This window comes from Anoplopoma fimbria, chromosome 8 (assembly GCF_027596085.1).
Source record: "Anoplopoma fimbria isolate UVic2021 breed Golden Eagle Sablefish chromosome 8, Afim_UVic_2022, whole genome shotgun sequence".
Lineage (NCBI taxonomy): Eukaryota > Metazoa > Chordata > Actinopteri > Perciformes > Anoplopomatidae > Anoplopoma > Anoplopoma fimbria.
The window spans coordinates 7,087,918-7,105,413 of NC_072456.1; the positions used below are offsets into that span (position 1 = coordinate 7,087,918).

Consider the following 17,496-nt stretch of genomic DNA (forward strand, 5'->3'; position numbering starts at 1 on the left):
TGATGTGATGAAATTATAAATGGTTATTTGAACAAACCATTGTGAACGGGCCCCTTGGTGCAATGTCACAACTGGAAAACAATGATAATTCAGAATCTAGTATTTTCAATTCAAGCTTAGGGATACCACCATACAATATACACAGGCATGGACATAGATAGATATTTATTACTGATGCATTAATGTTAGGTAATATGTGTCTTGTGAGGGTGGAGCTCATTTTCACTATATTCTGTTGGGTAGTTTAATAAACTGTTTAACAATGCATCTTATTTTATAAATTGATCATATGTTTTAAAAATGTATGGCTATTAGTAAAGTACATAGTGTTGTAAATTAACCTGTTAGAGGCCTCTGGGTTAAAACTTTACGGTTGGGCCACTATTGACACCTCACACATTTATTTAGGGACATTTACTAAAGACAAACCCACAAGATTAAAGGAACAGTACGTCATTTATGGGAAATATGCTTATTTCCTTTTTTTCCTGAAAGTTAGATGAGAAGATTGATACCATACTCATGTCTGTACAATTATATGAAGCTACAATCTGACGTTCGTTAGCTTGTGTGTCAATTTGTGTGTTTTTTAAGGGTTATTCACGGAGCCTTTCCTTTAAAATGTAAGCTCTCCGAAAATGGCCACAATTGCACGTGAATAGAGTTCTCGAGGCCGATGAGGGCGGTGTGTTTATGTGATAAAGAACTTGTATTTTTCGATCAATTACACTCTGACCTACATTTTTCCTTTCCACCTTATTTCTGTCTCTCTCGTATAGCCTCTCGCTCTCTGACAGGCCTAGCTGGCAGTACAACTCAGATTGGTGTGAAATTGCCGCCTAACAGGCGGGAAATTGGCTCTGTTATTTTTGGAGCAGAGTCATGGGGGACCGTCGGACCATCATCCTCTCTCTAATGAGCAGGTGATGGAGGCGTCTCAAACATCGCACACATGGCAGATGTACACATGAGAGCGGAGAGGGAGAACAGCTCTGCAAAAATGTGAATGAGAGAACTCAGAGGAAGGAGAGAAGAAAGAATGAGATGGTGTGATAAGAATTATTGTAACTGATATGAATATCTCCATCAGATTAGCCAAATATTAATAACCTCTGCTGACATTCGCTACTCCTACATATAAGCGTTTACAGAGCCTGACTCGGTCTGTGCACAGTGTGAATTTGTGCTGAGATGATGGAAGTCTGGTGGAGGGTTGGATGAGGCCGAGGAGGGATGTGTCAGGAACAATATAATCTTTAGCCAAAGCCCAACATGGTCTTTATCAGAGAAGATATAGAGTAGTGGTTCCCAAGCTTTTTTGTCTGATGCAACCCCACAGACCCTGTTAGATACATCAAGTACCTCTCATTGACCCAACAGTCATGCTTCAAATGGATCTTTAACATAATTAAAAAGCATTGTTAAACGAAAGGTTCACATTTTTTTTCTCAATCTGGCTTAAAACAACTCATATTTCATTGGAACAACAAAATACGTAGCTTGCCCATGCCCTCTAGAAAGAACTATACATTTGATTTGGCGCACCTAAGCCAATGATCTCATGATGTTACAAGCTCTGGTTAGGGTTTGGTTAGGTTGTGGTTTGCGTTAAAATCAAAATGATTACATCGTTAGGGTAAGGGGATCTTCGTCACCATGGTTACAATAACAAACACATGTTAAAGAGAAAGATTGTTGTCATGCTTATTTAAAATAATAATAAATAAATAATTTGACAGTCAGGAGTAAACTTTAAATGAACAGCAGTCTGCAGTGTTTAAGTATGATGTTTTGTTGACCCATCCATCCACGTCGACCTTTTCCCTATGCAGACTTTCGTACTCTTATGATGGTAATACTTTTGTTCATTCACCTGAGTGAGGTTTTGAATGCAGGTTTTTTTCTTGCATTGCTACTTAAGTAAAAGATCTGAGTACCTCTTCCACTTCAGGTCCTGTGCATCCAGTCAGCCTATCGTAGCTGGTCATGTTTTGGTTGTTGCTGCACAACAAATACATACAGATCATCACATCATGTTTATTTTTCTACTCGACACAATTTTTTTGATATTCTATATTACAAAAATCATAATTTATGTTTTGTTCGACTGAGGTGAGCTACTTCACAGTCTTCCCTTATAGTCCCTGGTTACTGCAGTGATTCCCAACCAGAGAACTTGTTTATGTTGAGACGTTGGAATAAGGGGGGGATTTGGTTGGTTGTGGCCGAGCATTAAAGTGTCAGGCACAATCCCACCTTTAGCCGAAGCAGATCAACGCCTACAAGGGAGCACATTTAGAGGAGTGTACAGTCAATACACACTTATACACCACTTCCATCACCACCGCGAGCTGTAGTATTAAAGGTTGATCCTTTTTGACTCAGGCTGTTTATTCTAGTTATTCTATTTATACTAGATTCATGCACACATGGATTCTGAGGACGCTCTGCAGGGACACTCTTTACATTGACATTTATTCATTTAACATGAATATGCTGTTTCAACCATCTCAAAGCCTTAACATACATGTAACAAATCCCTCGTCTCCTCCTGACTGGCTGAGGGAACGCTCAGTCATTAGTATCCCTGGTTTAACTGGAGCTTACTCATGCCCACTGGAAGGCCTCACACACAGTATTCATGGCGGCCCATAAATTCACACTGAATTCACACACACAAACACACACACGCACAAACACACCACATATCCCAGGCAGAGCCCCCAGATCCTTTGGAAGGAGTCTATTTTTCTCTCCAATCTGGAGATGTAGTAGTTTACACAGCAGTAGCTAAACACTGCCCCCTACAGTCTGATAATCAGTATTCACTCAATGCAAAAGGAGTGATAAAGTCGGCCTATATGCGATCCTCTTTAACGCATTGTCAATGCTATTCATTTTTGTCACTGTCTTTTTCACGATACCTTTAATAAAGAGCACAGTTAATCATTTTGCAATGACTCATGGACAAGTTAAACAATTATAACACTTAAATTTGGTGCACCGGTGTTTTTGGTGTCATAGCAATATTTGCTAAAATGAACTGTAATGTCAATATTGAAAAGAAAATCTGAAATTAAATAATTAAAATCTGTCATCATCTCCTAGTTAAAGACAGAAGCCACAAAGACATAGTCTACTTATTTGTCACTTTATATTTAATCTTTGTCAGTGTGAACAAGCGGTTTCTCTTTTGTCTTTTAACCTTATTTGTCAAGAACCCCATCACCACACTGTTCATTATAGTCCACCAAATATTTTTGGTATTTGTACCAATAAAGTCCTCCAGTGTTAGACAGTGTAGTCTGTGTGCAGCTGATGTCAAGGACTCATGTTTGTTCAGTCTCGTGGAGTGCCAACGCGGGGGGTAACGTGGTCCCACAGGGGCCCTGGAAGTGGAACCTGAGACACAGAAGAGAAAATAAATTATATCTATGCTGTAAATGTGACATGGATTAGTGATGATTAATGATGCACTCGTACTGAGTGTGTGTGATAGTAAAATGACACATACTTGAAGCGCATGGTGGCCGGTGTGTTTTCCATGTTGAACTCGGCCACAGCGACACCTCTGGCTGCCACCTGAGGAGCAAACATGGCTGCTGGATACACGATGGATGAAGTGCCAACCTGCAGAGTGAGAAGAATTTTGAAAATATTTAAATGCATTACTTTATTGCAAATCCTATTGCACATATCCTTATATTCTGTGAACATTTGCACACTCCTTACACAGTGTTTTGCACATTCCATCCTTTTCGTGTTGAACATTGAACAGCTTTTTATCTATAAACAGATATATTTTAAATGTTTTTTATTTAAATTTTCCTTTTTATATCTAAGATACTGGATATCAAGTACTTTTTCTTCTCTTGCTGTGTTTAATGTGACCAAAGAAACAAGGCAAATAACTTGATTCTGAGTTTTATTGGCACAAACTTTAAAAAGGGATGACCAATGAGTGAAGGTAAAAGTACTGGTGATTATTTCAAAGTTACTTAAATTTCAGAAAGCTTTAAAAGAGAATATGTCTATATTTATAGTTCAATATTTCTTTATTTGTTTAGTGTGAAAGTGTTGCTGTCAATGCAACATTTTTCATTTTTATACAGTACTTAATTTAATATCCTCCAAATACTCTCACTACTCACTTTTCATGTTTTTGGAGAAATATCAATAATTTATACAATTTTTAATCAGGATGAAAATTAAAATGGCCACTTCATTAGTGAATTTGACAGTAGTATTTTAGCACTTTATGATTTTGGTTGTGAAGCTGCACGTACAAACACACATAGACACACACACACACAGACAAACGCACCACCAGGCAGAGGTCACAGCTGTCCAACACTTTCTCTGCGCTAGTGAGGATGTCTGAGTCCAGAGACTCTCCAAACCAAACCACAGCTGGTCTCAGGAGACCGTGACAGCCTTTATGCTCACACCTGAAACACACAGACACACACTTTGTCAAAACAAATAACCTCAATTGAAAAGAACGGTGCACTTAAAGAGAACATGAGTGTGTGACTCACCTGGGCAGCTTATCAACAGGGATCCGGGCATCATTTGTCTCTGGGTCCGGAGCTCTAAGGAGGCAGTTTGGTAAAAAAACGTTAGGTGACACTAAAATGGACAATCAAACCCAAGTCCAAAGCATATTTTTTATATATATCTGTGTTTAATTTAATAATGATACTGAGTCCCCCGATTTTATATTTTCCTTAACATTGCACACTTCAAATAGAATCCAAACCTTTTTAAATTATATGTGGTTGATAAATTAATAGCTTTTGCAAACATTGCCAGCTTTACATCTGTCTCCAATGTGGTTAATTTGTGTTTTTGATTAACAATTGGATGATTAAACACAGTATACAAATATTTCCAAAAAGACACTACAACCTCAGATATACTGTCTAATAAGAAATATTAGCCTGAGAACTAAACCAAATTGATACTTTCTTCATGAAATTCCACCAAATGCTTTAAATTAGCTTTAAGGCAGTGAGACATTTAAATCACCTGTATGACTGTTCTGATTAAGGTTTAATCAGAACTCCTGTTAACAGTCGATACTGAGCAGTTTCAACATTAATGATTGGTTCTGATATTCATGTTTAATTTACGCATAGGACTTCTGTCATTTTGTACACAGCAGAGACTACATTGATTAGTGGAACATTTCAGTTATTAAAAAAAACATCCTTTTTAAATGTCAGATGAGTGACAGAGTGACATTTCGCGTTGGTCACAGATTTTCCTTTTCACAGCATCATTAGGTGTCATTTAGCTGCTGACATCTGACAGACTGAAACAGGCTTTTATTCCCTGGCATTTTGAGCTCAAATGAATATGATCAATATCTCTTCTAACACATTTCCATTGTGACTCCGCCAGGGCTTGTGTGTTGTTGCTATGTGTTGTTTGTGTGTGTGTATGCTTAAAACGTGCCCCACACTAGCAGTCTTTTGTCATCATTTCTGTACAGATCATTTTTGCATTTGTTTTGGCATCATGTTTTCCTGCCAGATTTCTTTGTTAACTTTGACATTTTTGTTACATTTGATAAAATGAACCTTTGCTGATCAAAATTCCTTTCCTTTAGTTTAGTTTATTCCTTGCATGTGCTTCCCTTATTTGTTATGGTCTCAGAGCCGGGTCATTATATCACTTTGTTGAAGTAAAACAGCCCAATTCACCCAACGACACCAGATGAAGCTCTTACCCTTTGCCCTCCAGTTCGGCACAGATGGGGCTCTTGTAATTGGCCGCTTCATGACCACAGGTCATACAGCGCGTTTTAAACAGACTTCCTGGATTAACAACATCAAAGATAATAGATTAGTGCTGGAACAAATAGTAAATCGATAAGTCAGGAGACAGAAAATTAATAAACAACTATTCTAAAAATCGATTAATTGTTTTGTGTTATATATCAAATAAAGACGCCAAATATTTTACAAGTCCCAGTTTCTCCAGTCTGGAGATGTGAATATATATTAATCATAAAAACCTAATTTGTAAACATTTTACTACTTATATGACATTAAATGGACTAACCAATTCATCAACTATTGAAAAATGATCAGTGGATCAATCGGTAATGAAAATAATCAAATGTGCAGATGGAAGGACTCTATTCTTATTCTTATATATTTACATTTATATTCACTTATTCAACTATTATGGCCTATAAAATGTCCAAATATCATGATTAGTGCCCATTACAGTTCCCTATTGTCCAAGATAATGCCATCAAAGTTCCTGTTTTGTCTGACCATCAAGGAAAAGTAGCAAATCCACAAAATGTAAAAGCTGGAAAAAGCAAATGTTTGGCAATTTTTCTTGATAATGTTCTTTTTAATATTTTTAGAGTACTAGAATAGTTAAGAGAATATTACTCGATCCATGCTGGCATTCAGTCCTTTCTACTTGCCGTGGATTTCCAGGATGTTTTTGGATCCTGCGCGGCGGTGGAGCTCGTCGATATTTTGGGTGATGACTGTAACCGTACGTCCCTGTTTGCTCAGTCGCTCCTCACACTCTGCGATGGCAAGATGGGCCTTGTTGGGATTTTTTGTGAGCATGACCTCGCGCCGGTAATGGTAGAACTCCCAAACACGGGATGGATTCCTGGAGAAGGCCTCTGGCGTGGCAAGTTCCTAAAAGATGAAAATGTCTAAAACAACAGTCCTGGGAATTTTGTTTTCAGTTTTTGTTGAATCTGTTTTAGAGAACACTTTCGCTCTAAATCCTTTTGAAGGCTGTGGTTTGTGGTGCTGCCGAATTATATTGCATTATACTGTCAGGTGTTGGTACCCTAATTAAATTAATGAGGGACAGCTTAATAGCAGAAACACCTCTCAGTGACATACAATACAGTTCAATAATATAATAATATGCTTGCATACCTGTGCTTGCCATTTTCTCCAGTAGCCTCCTGCTCCTCTGAAGGTGGGGACTCCACTCTCTGCACTCACCCCTGCTCCGGTGATGATGGCTATATTCTTGGCCTTGGAGAAAATCTCCCTGAGTGCTGCCAGGTCTGCAAATAAACATATACGCAAAAATGACAATAATGAAAGCTCATGAATTTGTGGCCGACTAATGTAATAATTTCTGATCAGGATGAGGAAATAACAGAGGCAGTGACTGAAAAGAACGAGGACTACCTGAACTGGGTCTGGCCATTACTTGGCTGCCCTGCAGCCTTTTCAGGTTGGCATGCAGGTGAGAGTGTATTAAGCCCCCACAGGTGAGACGGCGCACGATCATCGGGTTTTGGCTACTGGGAAATAAAAATAAGACAATCTTCAAAACTCAAGAAGCGTGTGTTTGTTGTGCAGCTGTTGTCCCAGCCTCGTCTGAGAATGCCTTTAAAACCGAGGTAAGTGTCGTCAAAATGGACACACGTAGGGTTTCTTCCACATTGGTTCGTATTTGTCTCTAAATAAGCTGGGGCTGGCTTGCAGTGTGGTGATCTTCACTCTCAGAAGGTCAGTGTGACGTTACAGAGCTGGCGGTCAGCTGATTTAACACTTTAACACAAACAAGCACAGAGCTGGCATGTGTTTCGGTTTACTTTGCGACCGTGTTAACTGGAGACGTCACTGGAGATGTTAATTATGACATAAGCCAGGGAAGTAGTGTGATTGATTTAGTAGCACAGTAATATAAGGATAGTTAGGTAGTTAGCTTTAACTGAGGCTGTCGTTAGCTGTGGAGCTAGCAGCCTGTCTGCAGGTTCAATTAGAGTTAAGTCACCGCTGGTATTCAAAGAAACAGCAGCGGATTCACCTGCATCACGTTACGTTGTGATCTGTGGTTAGCTGACGTCACCTGGAGTCTGGACCATCAGCTGGAGGAAGCAGGAACCCAGTCGGTGTTTACTGTCGTCCACCAGCTCAGCTGCTGTGGTGAGTGGATCGTTGTGGCTGTGAGGAAATGAAATCGAGAGATGACCAGCAGAGGGAGCATTTGTACCATAGGGGTGTTTTTGCAGCACTGGCCCCTTAAGAGACGTCACTGTGGTTATAAGATACAGCTTATTGTTTTTTTTATACTATTTTTTGTTCATAGCAACGATTTGTTTGATGGACTCCCTTATTATACGTATAGCCCCCAGTGTTGGAAAAAGTACTCGTACCTTTTACATATTTATTTTAAGTAAAATAAACAATACCAAAGTCTAGTAGTACTTTTTACAAGTAACACTTCTACATTCTAAATGTTGCTTAAAGAACAAAAACTAAAAGTACTGGCCCATTTCAGAATAATGTTTATTAGATTATTGATTTTAATTATAGATGCATTAAAAAGTACATTCATTTTGCAGATGGTAAAGATGTGGCTCACTTTTTTAAAATATATATTTCCAAGTAGCTTGTGAATTTCACCAAGGACCATTAAAGTGATATCTGAACTTGTGATTATGTTACATAAGTATTATTTTTTTGATCATGATTTGTATTGTTAAACTGAATCAGCAAAATAACTAAAGTAATGGAATAAATGGAATGGAGTTAAAGTACAATATTACCATCTGCAACAGAAACTGTAAATACTCAAATAAAGTTCCTGAAATAAAAATGGTAGTAGAGTACAGTAGGTCTATTCAGTAAATGTACTTAGTTGCAATTCTCCAAAGTTCATACCTGCCAATATGAAATTATCCAAATGTACTTTGCTGTTCTGTCCTTCTGTTGTACTTTCTTACTGATATAATAGTGCACCATTGAACCCATTGATAGTCATTTTAATTCCCCTTCTCCACTAGAGGCTAGCATTGGCTTAATACAGTATGAAGCACAACGTTAACACCAGAATATATTGTGGTGTTGTTACTTTCATAAACCTGTGTAGCCTGAGATTGACTGATGATTATGTTAGTAGTACCAATGGGAAATTGCAGTGTTACAGCAGCCAGGTCACACAGACAAATATGGCAAATATTGTTGACAAGTGCCTTTGCTAACACTATTTCCATTTCCATTGTCTTATACTAAACTCAAGTGCTATTTCAATATCTCAATCCTTTTCTGCATTTTAGGGAACATTTAACATTGAATATATTTGTGTTAATTACTAAAAGGGATTCATATTTCTATTTGTTGTGATATATCCAGGCATGTCCTTGTAGTTCATGTGAACCTGAAGATAATTCCTGCAATAAATGATTCTTTTCATTATCAATTTATAACTGGATTATTGTTTTTTGATGAATCCTTTGATTGTTCTGTTGATTATATGTCAAACTGATAAAATGCTATCACAAGTACCTCGACCCCCAATCGTGTCAATTTCAAATTGCTTATTTTGTTGAAAATATAGTCTGAAACCCAAATATATTAGTTGCAATTATATAAAACAGAGAAAAAAGATATAGATCTTAACATTTGAGAAGGTTGAACCTGTGGTTGTTTTTTGCTTGATAAATGCCATTTTAATCAACTACCAGCTTTGTGGTTGATTCATTTTTCTGTCAGTTGATGAAGTAAATCATTGACTAATTATGTAAATGCTCTCCTATGACAACAAGATAGTTTTAATGGTGTTTGGAGGGAAGTACTGCTTTTCATTGGCCAGTGTGTTCCTAACGTGGAGTTAGAACTTGAGCAGGTCGAGCTCATTTACAGGAAAAGAAAGGAGCAGAAGCTCATCAATCCTACCATCTCTCCTTCTCTCTCTCTCTCTCTCTCTCTCTCTCTCTCTCTCTCTCTCTCTCTCTCTGTCTCTCTCTCTCCCTCCCTCCGTCACCATTACAATAGCCCGCCCCCCCCCCTACACCGTCTGCCCGGGCCGGTGCACGAGTGGCTGCTGCGGCGCCGAATCTCTCGCAGTCCCGCCGGTCGCCAGTGCACTCTGCCCGGCTGGCCGAACATGGCGGCGGCCCCGCAGAAGGAGGAGGTAGACCGCAGGCCGATCCGGAGGGTCCGGTCCAAGAGTGACACGCCTTACATCAACGAGGCGAGGATCTCTCTGCACCTGGAGACAGGTAGGCAGCCAGCCGGCGACACGGATGCTCCTCCACCACCTCATGTCTGGGTGTGTTAGCAGCCTCCACGGACGGGGGGGGGTCGAGAAATCATTGTCTCCTCGTTTAGTGACAAGCATGACTTTGGGCTTTTTTCATTGTGCAGCTCTGACGGTACCCATGGTGCTCAGCTGCACCTGGGTGTATGGTAACCACACAGTGGAGAGAGGAGGCTGCATGGCTTTTATTACAAATATACATGTGATGCACGGTCTGCAAGGCACGGCTTCATTACGCCTAAGATAATAAGACGACCGGTTGCTATTGCTCCAACCAGACTCCACCTTGATCGTCGTTCCGCAGTGAAACGCTGCGCGATCTTGGCCGCCTCTGGCTAGTCATTTAAAATGCAGTTGTTATTTTGCATTTTGGAGGAGGGAGAGGAATGGACGCTCCCGCATGCGGAATCCACGTCACATGTGGCGGCTTTTTTTTGTCTTATTTCATTTTAAAATAAGCTCTTTCCTGTGGGGGAGGCTGCTTTAGTGTCACATCAGTGCGGAGCTGTCCACTCCCCCTCGGTGCTGAAATGCCACCGAGCAGAAGAGTCGAACTGAGTCCAGAAGATTTGCACAGAATCGGCATTCATCTATTGGTGATCGTCCACATTACATATATGAGAAGGCTTTCTTTTTTTATTTTTTTTTATTTTTTTTATAACTGTGTTCGACCCTCCCCCAGAATTTTCCGATGTGACAAATCCCAGTCACATGGTCTGCCTGGCAGTCTGGGCTATAGTCTCAAGGCTATATTTTCCATTAAAAACAGATAACAACTGTAGAAAATCCCCCTTGTTCTGCTTTGTCTTTATTTCCCACCACCAGTAATTGTCATCCATAACTGTCAAACATAAATTTTAGCACTGCACTGCTATTCTATTGCAAAGGTTTGTGTGTAAAATAAGTGTGGTTCTGTTTTTATTTTATACCCTTGAATTTCATTTCAAGCAAAGGTGAGAAAAAAAAAAAAAGACAGCCTTACATAAATCTTAATGAGATCAGGAATTATCCCCCTTTTTATAGCCTGCTTAGACCTTTATGACTCATGGTGCTCTGACCCACCTTCTCATAATCTCTCTCAGCTGCCCTCACCCTGGCCCTCAACAATCTTCCTCTCCATTTTGTTTCCTGTTAAACGCAGCACCTCCTCTCAGCGAGATTAGCCGAGCCTCTCCGATATGAGTAACGCTATTCTTTCTTGGAGCTTTGTGTCAGGCTTACCATCAGGCATGGCTTGAATCTGAAGGAGGTGGGGAGAGGAGGTGGGGAGAGGAGGGGGGAGCTCTGCTGGGTCTTGCTAACCGTGCTGCTCGTGGCTACTAGCTGAAAGCAGAGAGGGCAGACTGCAGCTGTATGAGGCTGGTGTGGCAACATCAGGAATCCAGCAGGCATTGCCAGCTACAGTGGGTTTTTTTGTCTTCACACCTTTTTTCTTGAACCATGAAGCATCCCCCCCCAAAAAATTTGCTTTGGTCTAATCTCATATATTTTCCTGCCATCTGCCCACCAACTGGCCTGCTTCCCATTTACTTCATGTTTGTGTGTTTAGCTGCTGTTGTTTTGCATAAATCCAGCCCCCTCTTTTCTTTGATGTGTGTCACCATTCATAGGTGACAAATATCCATGCCATCTTCAGTTTGCATGTGTTATGCATGCTAGACTGGTGTATGTATGTGTGTGGGAAGCTGAATGGATATGAGACAAGAGTTAATCACCAAACGGCGTTGCTGTTGCTCTCTTGAGCTCGACCTTCTTCAGCCACGTTCAGAAACAGGACTAGATTATTTCACTCCAGTTCATTTCTTTGCCATATCATCGCTCTGCTACTCGCTCTTGTTGTACTCTTGGCCTTCATTGACCTGATTTATCAGTATTAGAGAATACATAAATATAAAACATGAATGTACTCACAGATCTTGTAGTCTGCTAAATCTAATATGCAGAGAAACCCAAATGTAATATTCACAATTCCCCTTAAGTGGTTTTGTGGTCTGTATCCCACATATATTCTTTATCTACTTCCACCATCACTTTATTTGAGCTGTATTTTAAATATTTCACTAAGTAAAGTATTTATTATTGGTGCTCAAACTATTTTCGAATATATTTATTTTTGACCCATTCATTCTTGGCGTATGAATGGGTCATCAAAGAATGGGGCTTAGAGGTTCCAGATTGCTTTCATTTCCCTCTTTCCACTGACAGTCGGCAGTGGAACTAACTCTTTTTTTTTAACCCTGATAATGATTGTCCTCCAACCTGATCCAAGTAGTTTTGTGCCTAACACAAAGCCTTAACCACATAGGTTTTGCAACAAATACTAACAAAGCTCACACACATAGGTTTCATCTGTGCATCTTGAAGATGGGCTGTCAGATCAGAAAACATTTTTCACTTTAGAAGCCAATGAGGTATTGTCTTACACTACCACAAAGACACGAGCGGGCAGATTAAATCTAAACCAATTTGACGGACAGACAGCTGCTTGATAATGGCATTTGGACAATGTAATTGCTAATGTGTTGGGAAACATTTTCCTACTTACACATCCATCAGAAATGCTGCAAACGTAAGTGTTCATTGCGAGTTGTGTTTGTGTCCGCCTGATGAATTTGAATCAAATGTTCACTTTCATTCTGGCTCTGGTTTCTTTCCCGGTAAAAAATGTATGGCTCTTTAGCTGCAACATGTTCCACATTCTTCAGTCTCTAACTTTGTTTGCCAGTGATTTTTTTCTGGGCAGGTAGGGTTTGTCAGAGGTTGTATGCTGAGAACAGCTGCCTACAGTTGTTAAAAGAAGGCTGAGGTATGCAGACACCAAACCAAACACCAAAACAATAAGAAAAAAAGCTCAGAGTTGGGTGAAGTATTCTGTGGTTTTGCCAAGTACAACATGCAGTTGTAAGAATGTACCTACCAGTCAATCATGGTTAAGAAAGTTATTAAGAGTTATCTTAAATTGAAAAGTTAAGCAATTTTATTTTTAAGTTTACAGTTTCTATGCCAATTTATGAGACCAGAACCATTTCAAAGCCTGTCATTCCTGCTGCGTTCCATCGTTTTGAGCCAGTCCGGATTCAGCAACGCTCTGCTCAGGTCAGCTCAGTAAGAGCTTAGTCCTCCTCACAAAGACCAAGACGCGGGCATTACCACGCTCTCATTTAAACACAGAGAGTTCTAATAAAGACCTGAATGAAAGACTAAGACAGAGAGCTCTTATACGCGAGGAGGTGGAGGAGCAGTAAGAGTCTGAGTAGGAGGACAGGGTGGCAGGATGAAGGCTTTTGAATTGTGGCAGCATAAAGACTGTCACGGTGAAAAAGAAACAGAGTTGGCTGTTGTCCATAGAATACGGTGGGAACGGTGCTCACACACACCACCTCCCACTATCTGAGAGATACACTTTTGTCTCTCTCTCTCTCTCTCTCTCTCTCTCTCTCTCTCTCTCTCTCTCTCTCTCTCTCTCTCATGCACATGCATCAACACTGCTATCTTCACACATTAGCCTGGCCTTGAGCAGAAGAATGGTTGAACTACCTGGGCGTTCAGAATACAAAAGGGGTACTGGGAGGACGCGTGAGAGCTTTAAGTGCAGAGGAGTACTTCCTGCCTCGCTGCCTCCCACCAAACTTACAAAACCCCTCACTCTTCCTCCGCTGGCACGCTGGTTCATCCATTCAGCTCAGACAAGCTAACCATTGTGCGGAGAGAAAAAACCTAAGCTAGGAAAGGCGTCTGGAAAGAACTCTTAGCTGGTGTTATGTCATAGTACAGGAGCATTTAGAAGCGTTGATTGCGGAATCTGTGAAGTCTCAATCATCAGTACGTGAAATTATCTCACTCATGGTTGTCATGCTCGTGCTCTTTTCATATTTTTGTCTGGATTAATTACAGTGTAACTGCATAGAGTTTTGGGACTTTTTGGTCTGGGCATGGGGCTTTAACCTTTTGTTATTTCTTTGAATGTTTTTTGCAGCTTCTCTTGTTCTTCTGTGCATTGCATTGTGGGAAAATATCTAAATGATTAGCACAGTCATAATTCAAACTCTTTTATATGCGTTGACCTTTTCGAATTAATTCAATGTCGGAACCCCAATTTTGGGTTGACATCTTGTAATCAATTGCTGTATTAGTGATTAATGAATCAATTACCAATGGTTTATATATAAGCAATAAGCTGATACAATAATGTAAGAACATCTTTTGGGCTGCTGTTACTTTTGCCTTAATTTTGTCACTTCCCATAAAGATCTTCCCAGTAGTTGTATTTTAAATATAACTGAGTCACAGTTTCAGTGATTTTTGTTTCCCACAATGCATTTTGACAGCCTTTAGACTGCGTGTCTGGACTTGTTGCATTCATCACCCACATGTCAGAGAGGGCAACAGTGATAAGTAATACCAGTAGAGAGGACATATTTCCAGTTGAGATACAGTAAAGGACATTCAAAATGCTGGGTCTTCTGGGTGCATTGCATTATGGGTCTCACTGGAAAAAAATGTCTCTCACTTCTGTATATACATTTCCCCCAGAATGAGTGTACGAAGAAAGTGTTTTTTTGATGAGGTTTTATGTTTTTTTGTTTTATTATTTTAGCTCACTTCTGCTATTTATTAGTTTAAAGTGATGGCACAGCATCCGTACTGTCAATTATGTAACCCTTGAGAAGACTTTCTTAGTTTGAGTTTATCTTCATCTTTGTCAGTTATATAAAAGTGTTTATAGGCTGAGACAGCTCTAAGTCAAGGAAATGCATTCCGCAAACAACTCAATTGGGAACCTTGCAATCTTTTTAAATTAGAAAAGTTATTTAATTATGATTGAATTAGTCTTGTGATTTTGTATCTATACTACCCTACCCTAAGTAATGCACATCTTTGGTTCAACTCAAAATTTGAGAGATTTTTGGGGAAAAAAAGATTGTATTTATCTGTACTTATGTACCACACAATTACAAGCTAATATATCTTTTTAAGATAACACTTTTGACAAATTCTTTATCCTCACATATTTAGGTCAGGCTCTATTTCTTGTGTGATTGTGCATGGTGCATTCTGTAATGTCATGTCTGGTTCTTAATCCGTCACTGGTTGCCTACTGTGTTGTACTCTTTGTTTTGCAGCCAGTGTGTGAGCCTCTCTTTGATATCCGTCCCCCCTGTGGTCGTTTTAAGTGTGCCCCCTTTGTAGTTCATCCCTGGGCACTGTAGCTGTGGGGTAGCTGCAGGAGTTATCCTTAGGCAGAGAAAAATACACAATATAACCAAACCACAAAATGCAGGCAGAGATAGAAGACACATCCCCAGTGTTATAGTGTTTTAGGTTTATTTATTTATTTTCCTTAAGTAAGATGTCCGTATTGATGACGGCCACCTATCAAAACAGATGAGCTGCCTACAGGAGACAGAGAGAAGGAGAAGAGGGGGGTGACTCATATCCCAATGATATGCTATGTTTCACATTCACACATTTACAGGGAGGAATACACCTACACTCACACAAAAACACACACAATGCTCCTACAGGCTCTGCTGTTCTGTCACCTTGTATTAATCAGCACATGGGGAGGGAGGGAGGGTGCTGAGGCTTTTAAACAGTGAGTGGTATCGAGAGAGAGGAGAACAAGAAACTGTAGGAAGAAGAGAAAACATTGAAACATTGAACTTTGTTTCCCCTTTGAACTCGTAGACGTCCTTTGTCCTTCTTCATTCCATCACACCTTATTCAACACTGTTCCTGTGTGTTTGCTGCTGTGTTGTGTTGATGTCAAAGCTGTTTTAGATAGACTGAGAAAGAAAGGATACCCTGTAAAAACAGTTTTGGAGATTTTCACATTTGAATTTCGACTAATCAATTTGATTTATATAGCACAAAATTCCAAATCAGTTTAACTACAAGAACTTTATTTTATTTTTTAAATACAAGTTCTCAAGTAGCACACCATCTTAATTTAAGAACGTTAAAATTATACCATGTTTTTTTTTTATAAATGATTTTCAGGATATCTGCAGGTTTTAAGTCTTAAAAAGCACTGAATTGAGGTGCATCAAAAAAGCTCTTTGAGGGAATTGGAAAATCCTAAATTTCATCAGAATACTTTGTCTTTCTTGCAGTAGACTTTAAAATTTGTTGTAATTTTTGTGTGAATAAGGTTGCAGGTAGCAGGCTTTCAGAAGACCTAACACATATAAACTACAAGTGAGAGTGGTGCAACTGGCTGTCTAACCTTTTTTTGTGGAGTGGTTTGTTACAGTCAGCACCATAAAACCTGTAGCAAGCACTGTTGCTACCTTGGAAGCTCACTGACTCATAATGTCACAAAGTGTCAATTATAGTAACTACTTAAATGAACTAAACTTAATTAATAATTTGTTAATTCATTAACCCATCCATCAATTCTCTGCCACCTATCTGGGCCCGGGACACGTTAATTGATTGCAGTAAATATATTACTATGAACTAATGTCATATACAGCTATGAACTGCTGACAAAAATGGAATATAAATGTCAATAATTCCATATACATAACAAATTATTCTAGGCCTCATTGTTCCTACTTGGTTTCCGTCATTCTTTGACTGGAATGACCGTCAAAGTCATTCCGGTCATTCCAGAAAAAAGGTATTAAATTGCATTTCATTTGAATCTATGAAAAAGGTCTTTAAAAGTCACTCGGTTTGTTGAAAACTGCAAATACCCTATGATGACATATCTCTTAGATTATCTCAAAGTATTATGATGGTTGTGTTTATGACTGTCCCGGGCGATAATGATGATCATTTTGTCGATTTAGTGAAGTAACTTCTCTTTGCCCTATTTCACTTCCTGCTTGTCCCCTGAACAGCGATGGTGTGAAGTTAGGAACTGGGCAGTGACCCTGCTGTGCAGCTAATCATCTACAAAACACTGCATGTTAAGCCTCTTCCATGCAGTTAAATAAAACGGTTGACTTCTGTCACCCAGGAACACCCAGAGCCTCAGATCTGAAGAGGCGTTTCGTCCACGGCACTAAAGCCAGCCAACATCTTAATCAGACAGATATAGGTAAACAGATAAACTGTTGGGAATATATAGGTTAAAGTAGCAGAGTGATGAGTATTAAACGGAAGCCGGAGTCTGTTTTAGACTCCAAACAGCAGGTTTCCACCTCCCCTGTCTCAGTGGCAGAGAAGCACATTTACTTTGCATGCTAAATCTCTGTCTGGACTGTTCTCTCAGTTAGGGACCCAAATTAGCAGCAGCATCATCAAAGGCCAGAGGATGATTAATATTTTTTGCCTGATGGGATGGGATGAGGATGTGATATGTGGGGTAATGGATCATCAGAAATAGAGAAAAGGGAAGGTTATGTGGATGTCCAGTACGACATCAATCATAAAGACAGTAAAGGCCATAAATTTAACCTCTGATAATTAGAGGAGGATAGTTAGGGTTTTATTTGCTTGAGAATTCAGTTT

At 39.6% G+C, this 17,496-nt stretch overlaps 1 protein-coding gene across 1 annotated transcript; it reads right to left on the reverse strand.

The window, feature by feature from the left end:
- Positions 1 to 2,393: 2,393 nt before the first annotated feature.
- LOC129095030 (NAD-dependent protein deacylase sirtuin-5, mitochondrial-like) lies at positions 2,394 to 7,960 on the reverse strand. Its single transcript, XM_054603375.1, has 9 exons — positions 7,846 to 7,960; positions 7,179 to 7,294; positions 6,918 to 7,051; positions 6,443 to 6,668; positions 5,732 to 5,819; positions 4,539 to 4,592; positions 4,325 to 4,448; positions 3,515 to 3,630; positions 2,394 to 3,402 (listed from the first exon to the last, which is right to left on the reverse strand). The coding sequence occupies exons 2-9, from the start codon at positions 7,279 to 7,281 to the stop codon at positions 3,330 to 3,332; spliced, it is 918 nt and encodes a 305-aa protein (XP_054459350.1). The 5' UTR covers positions 7,282 to 7,294; positions 7,846 to 7,960; the 3' UTR covers positions 2,394 to 3,329.
- Positions 7,961 to 17,496: the final 9,536 nt, after the last annotated feature.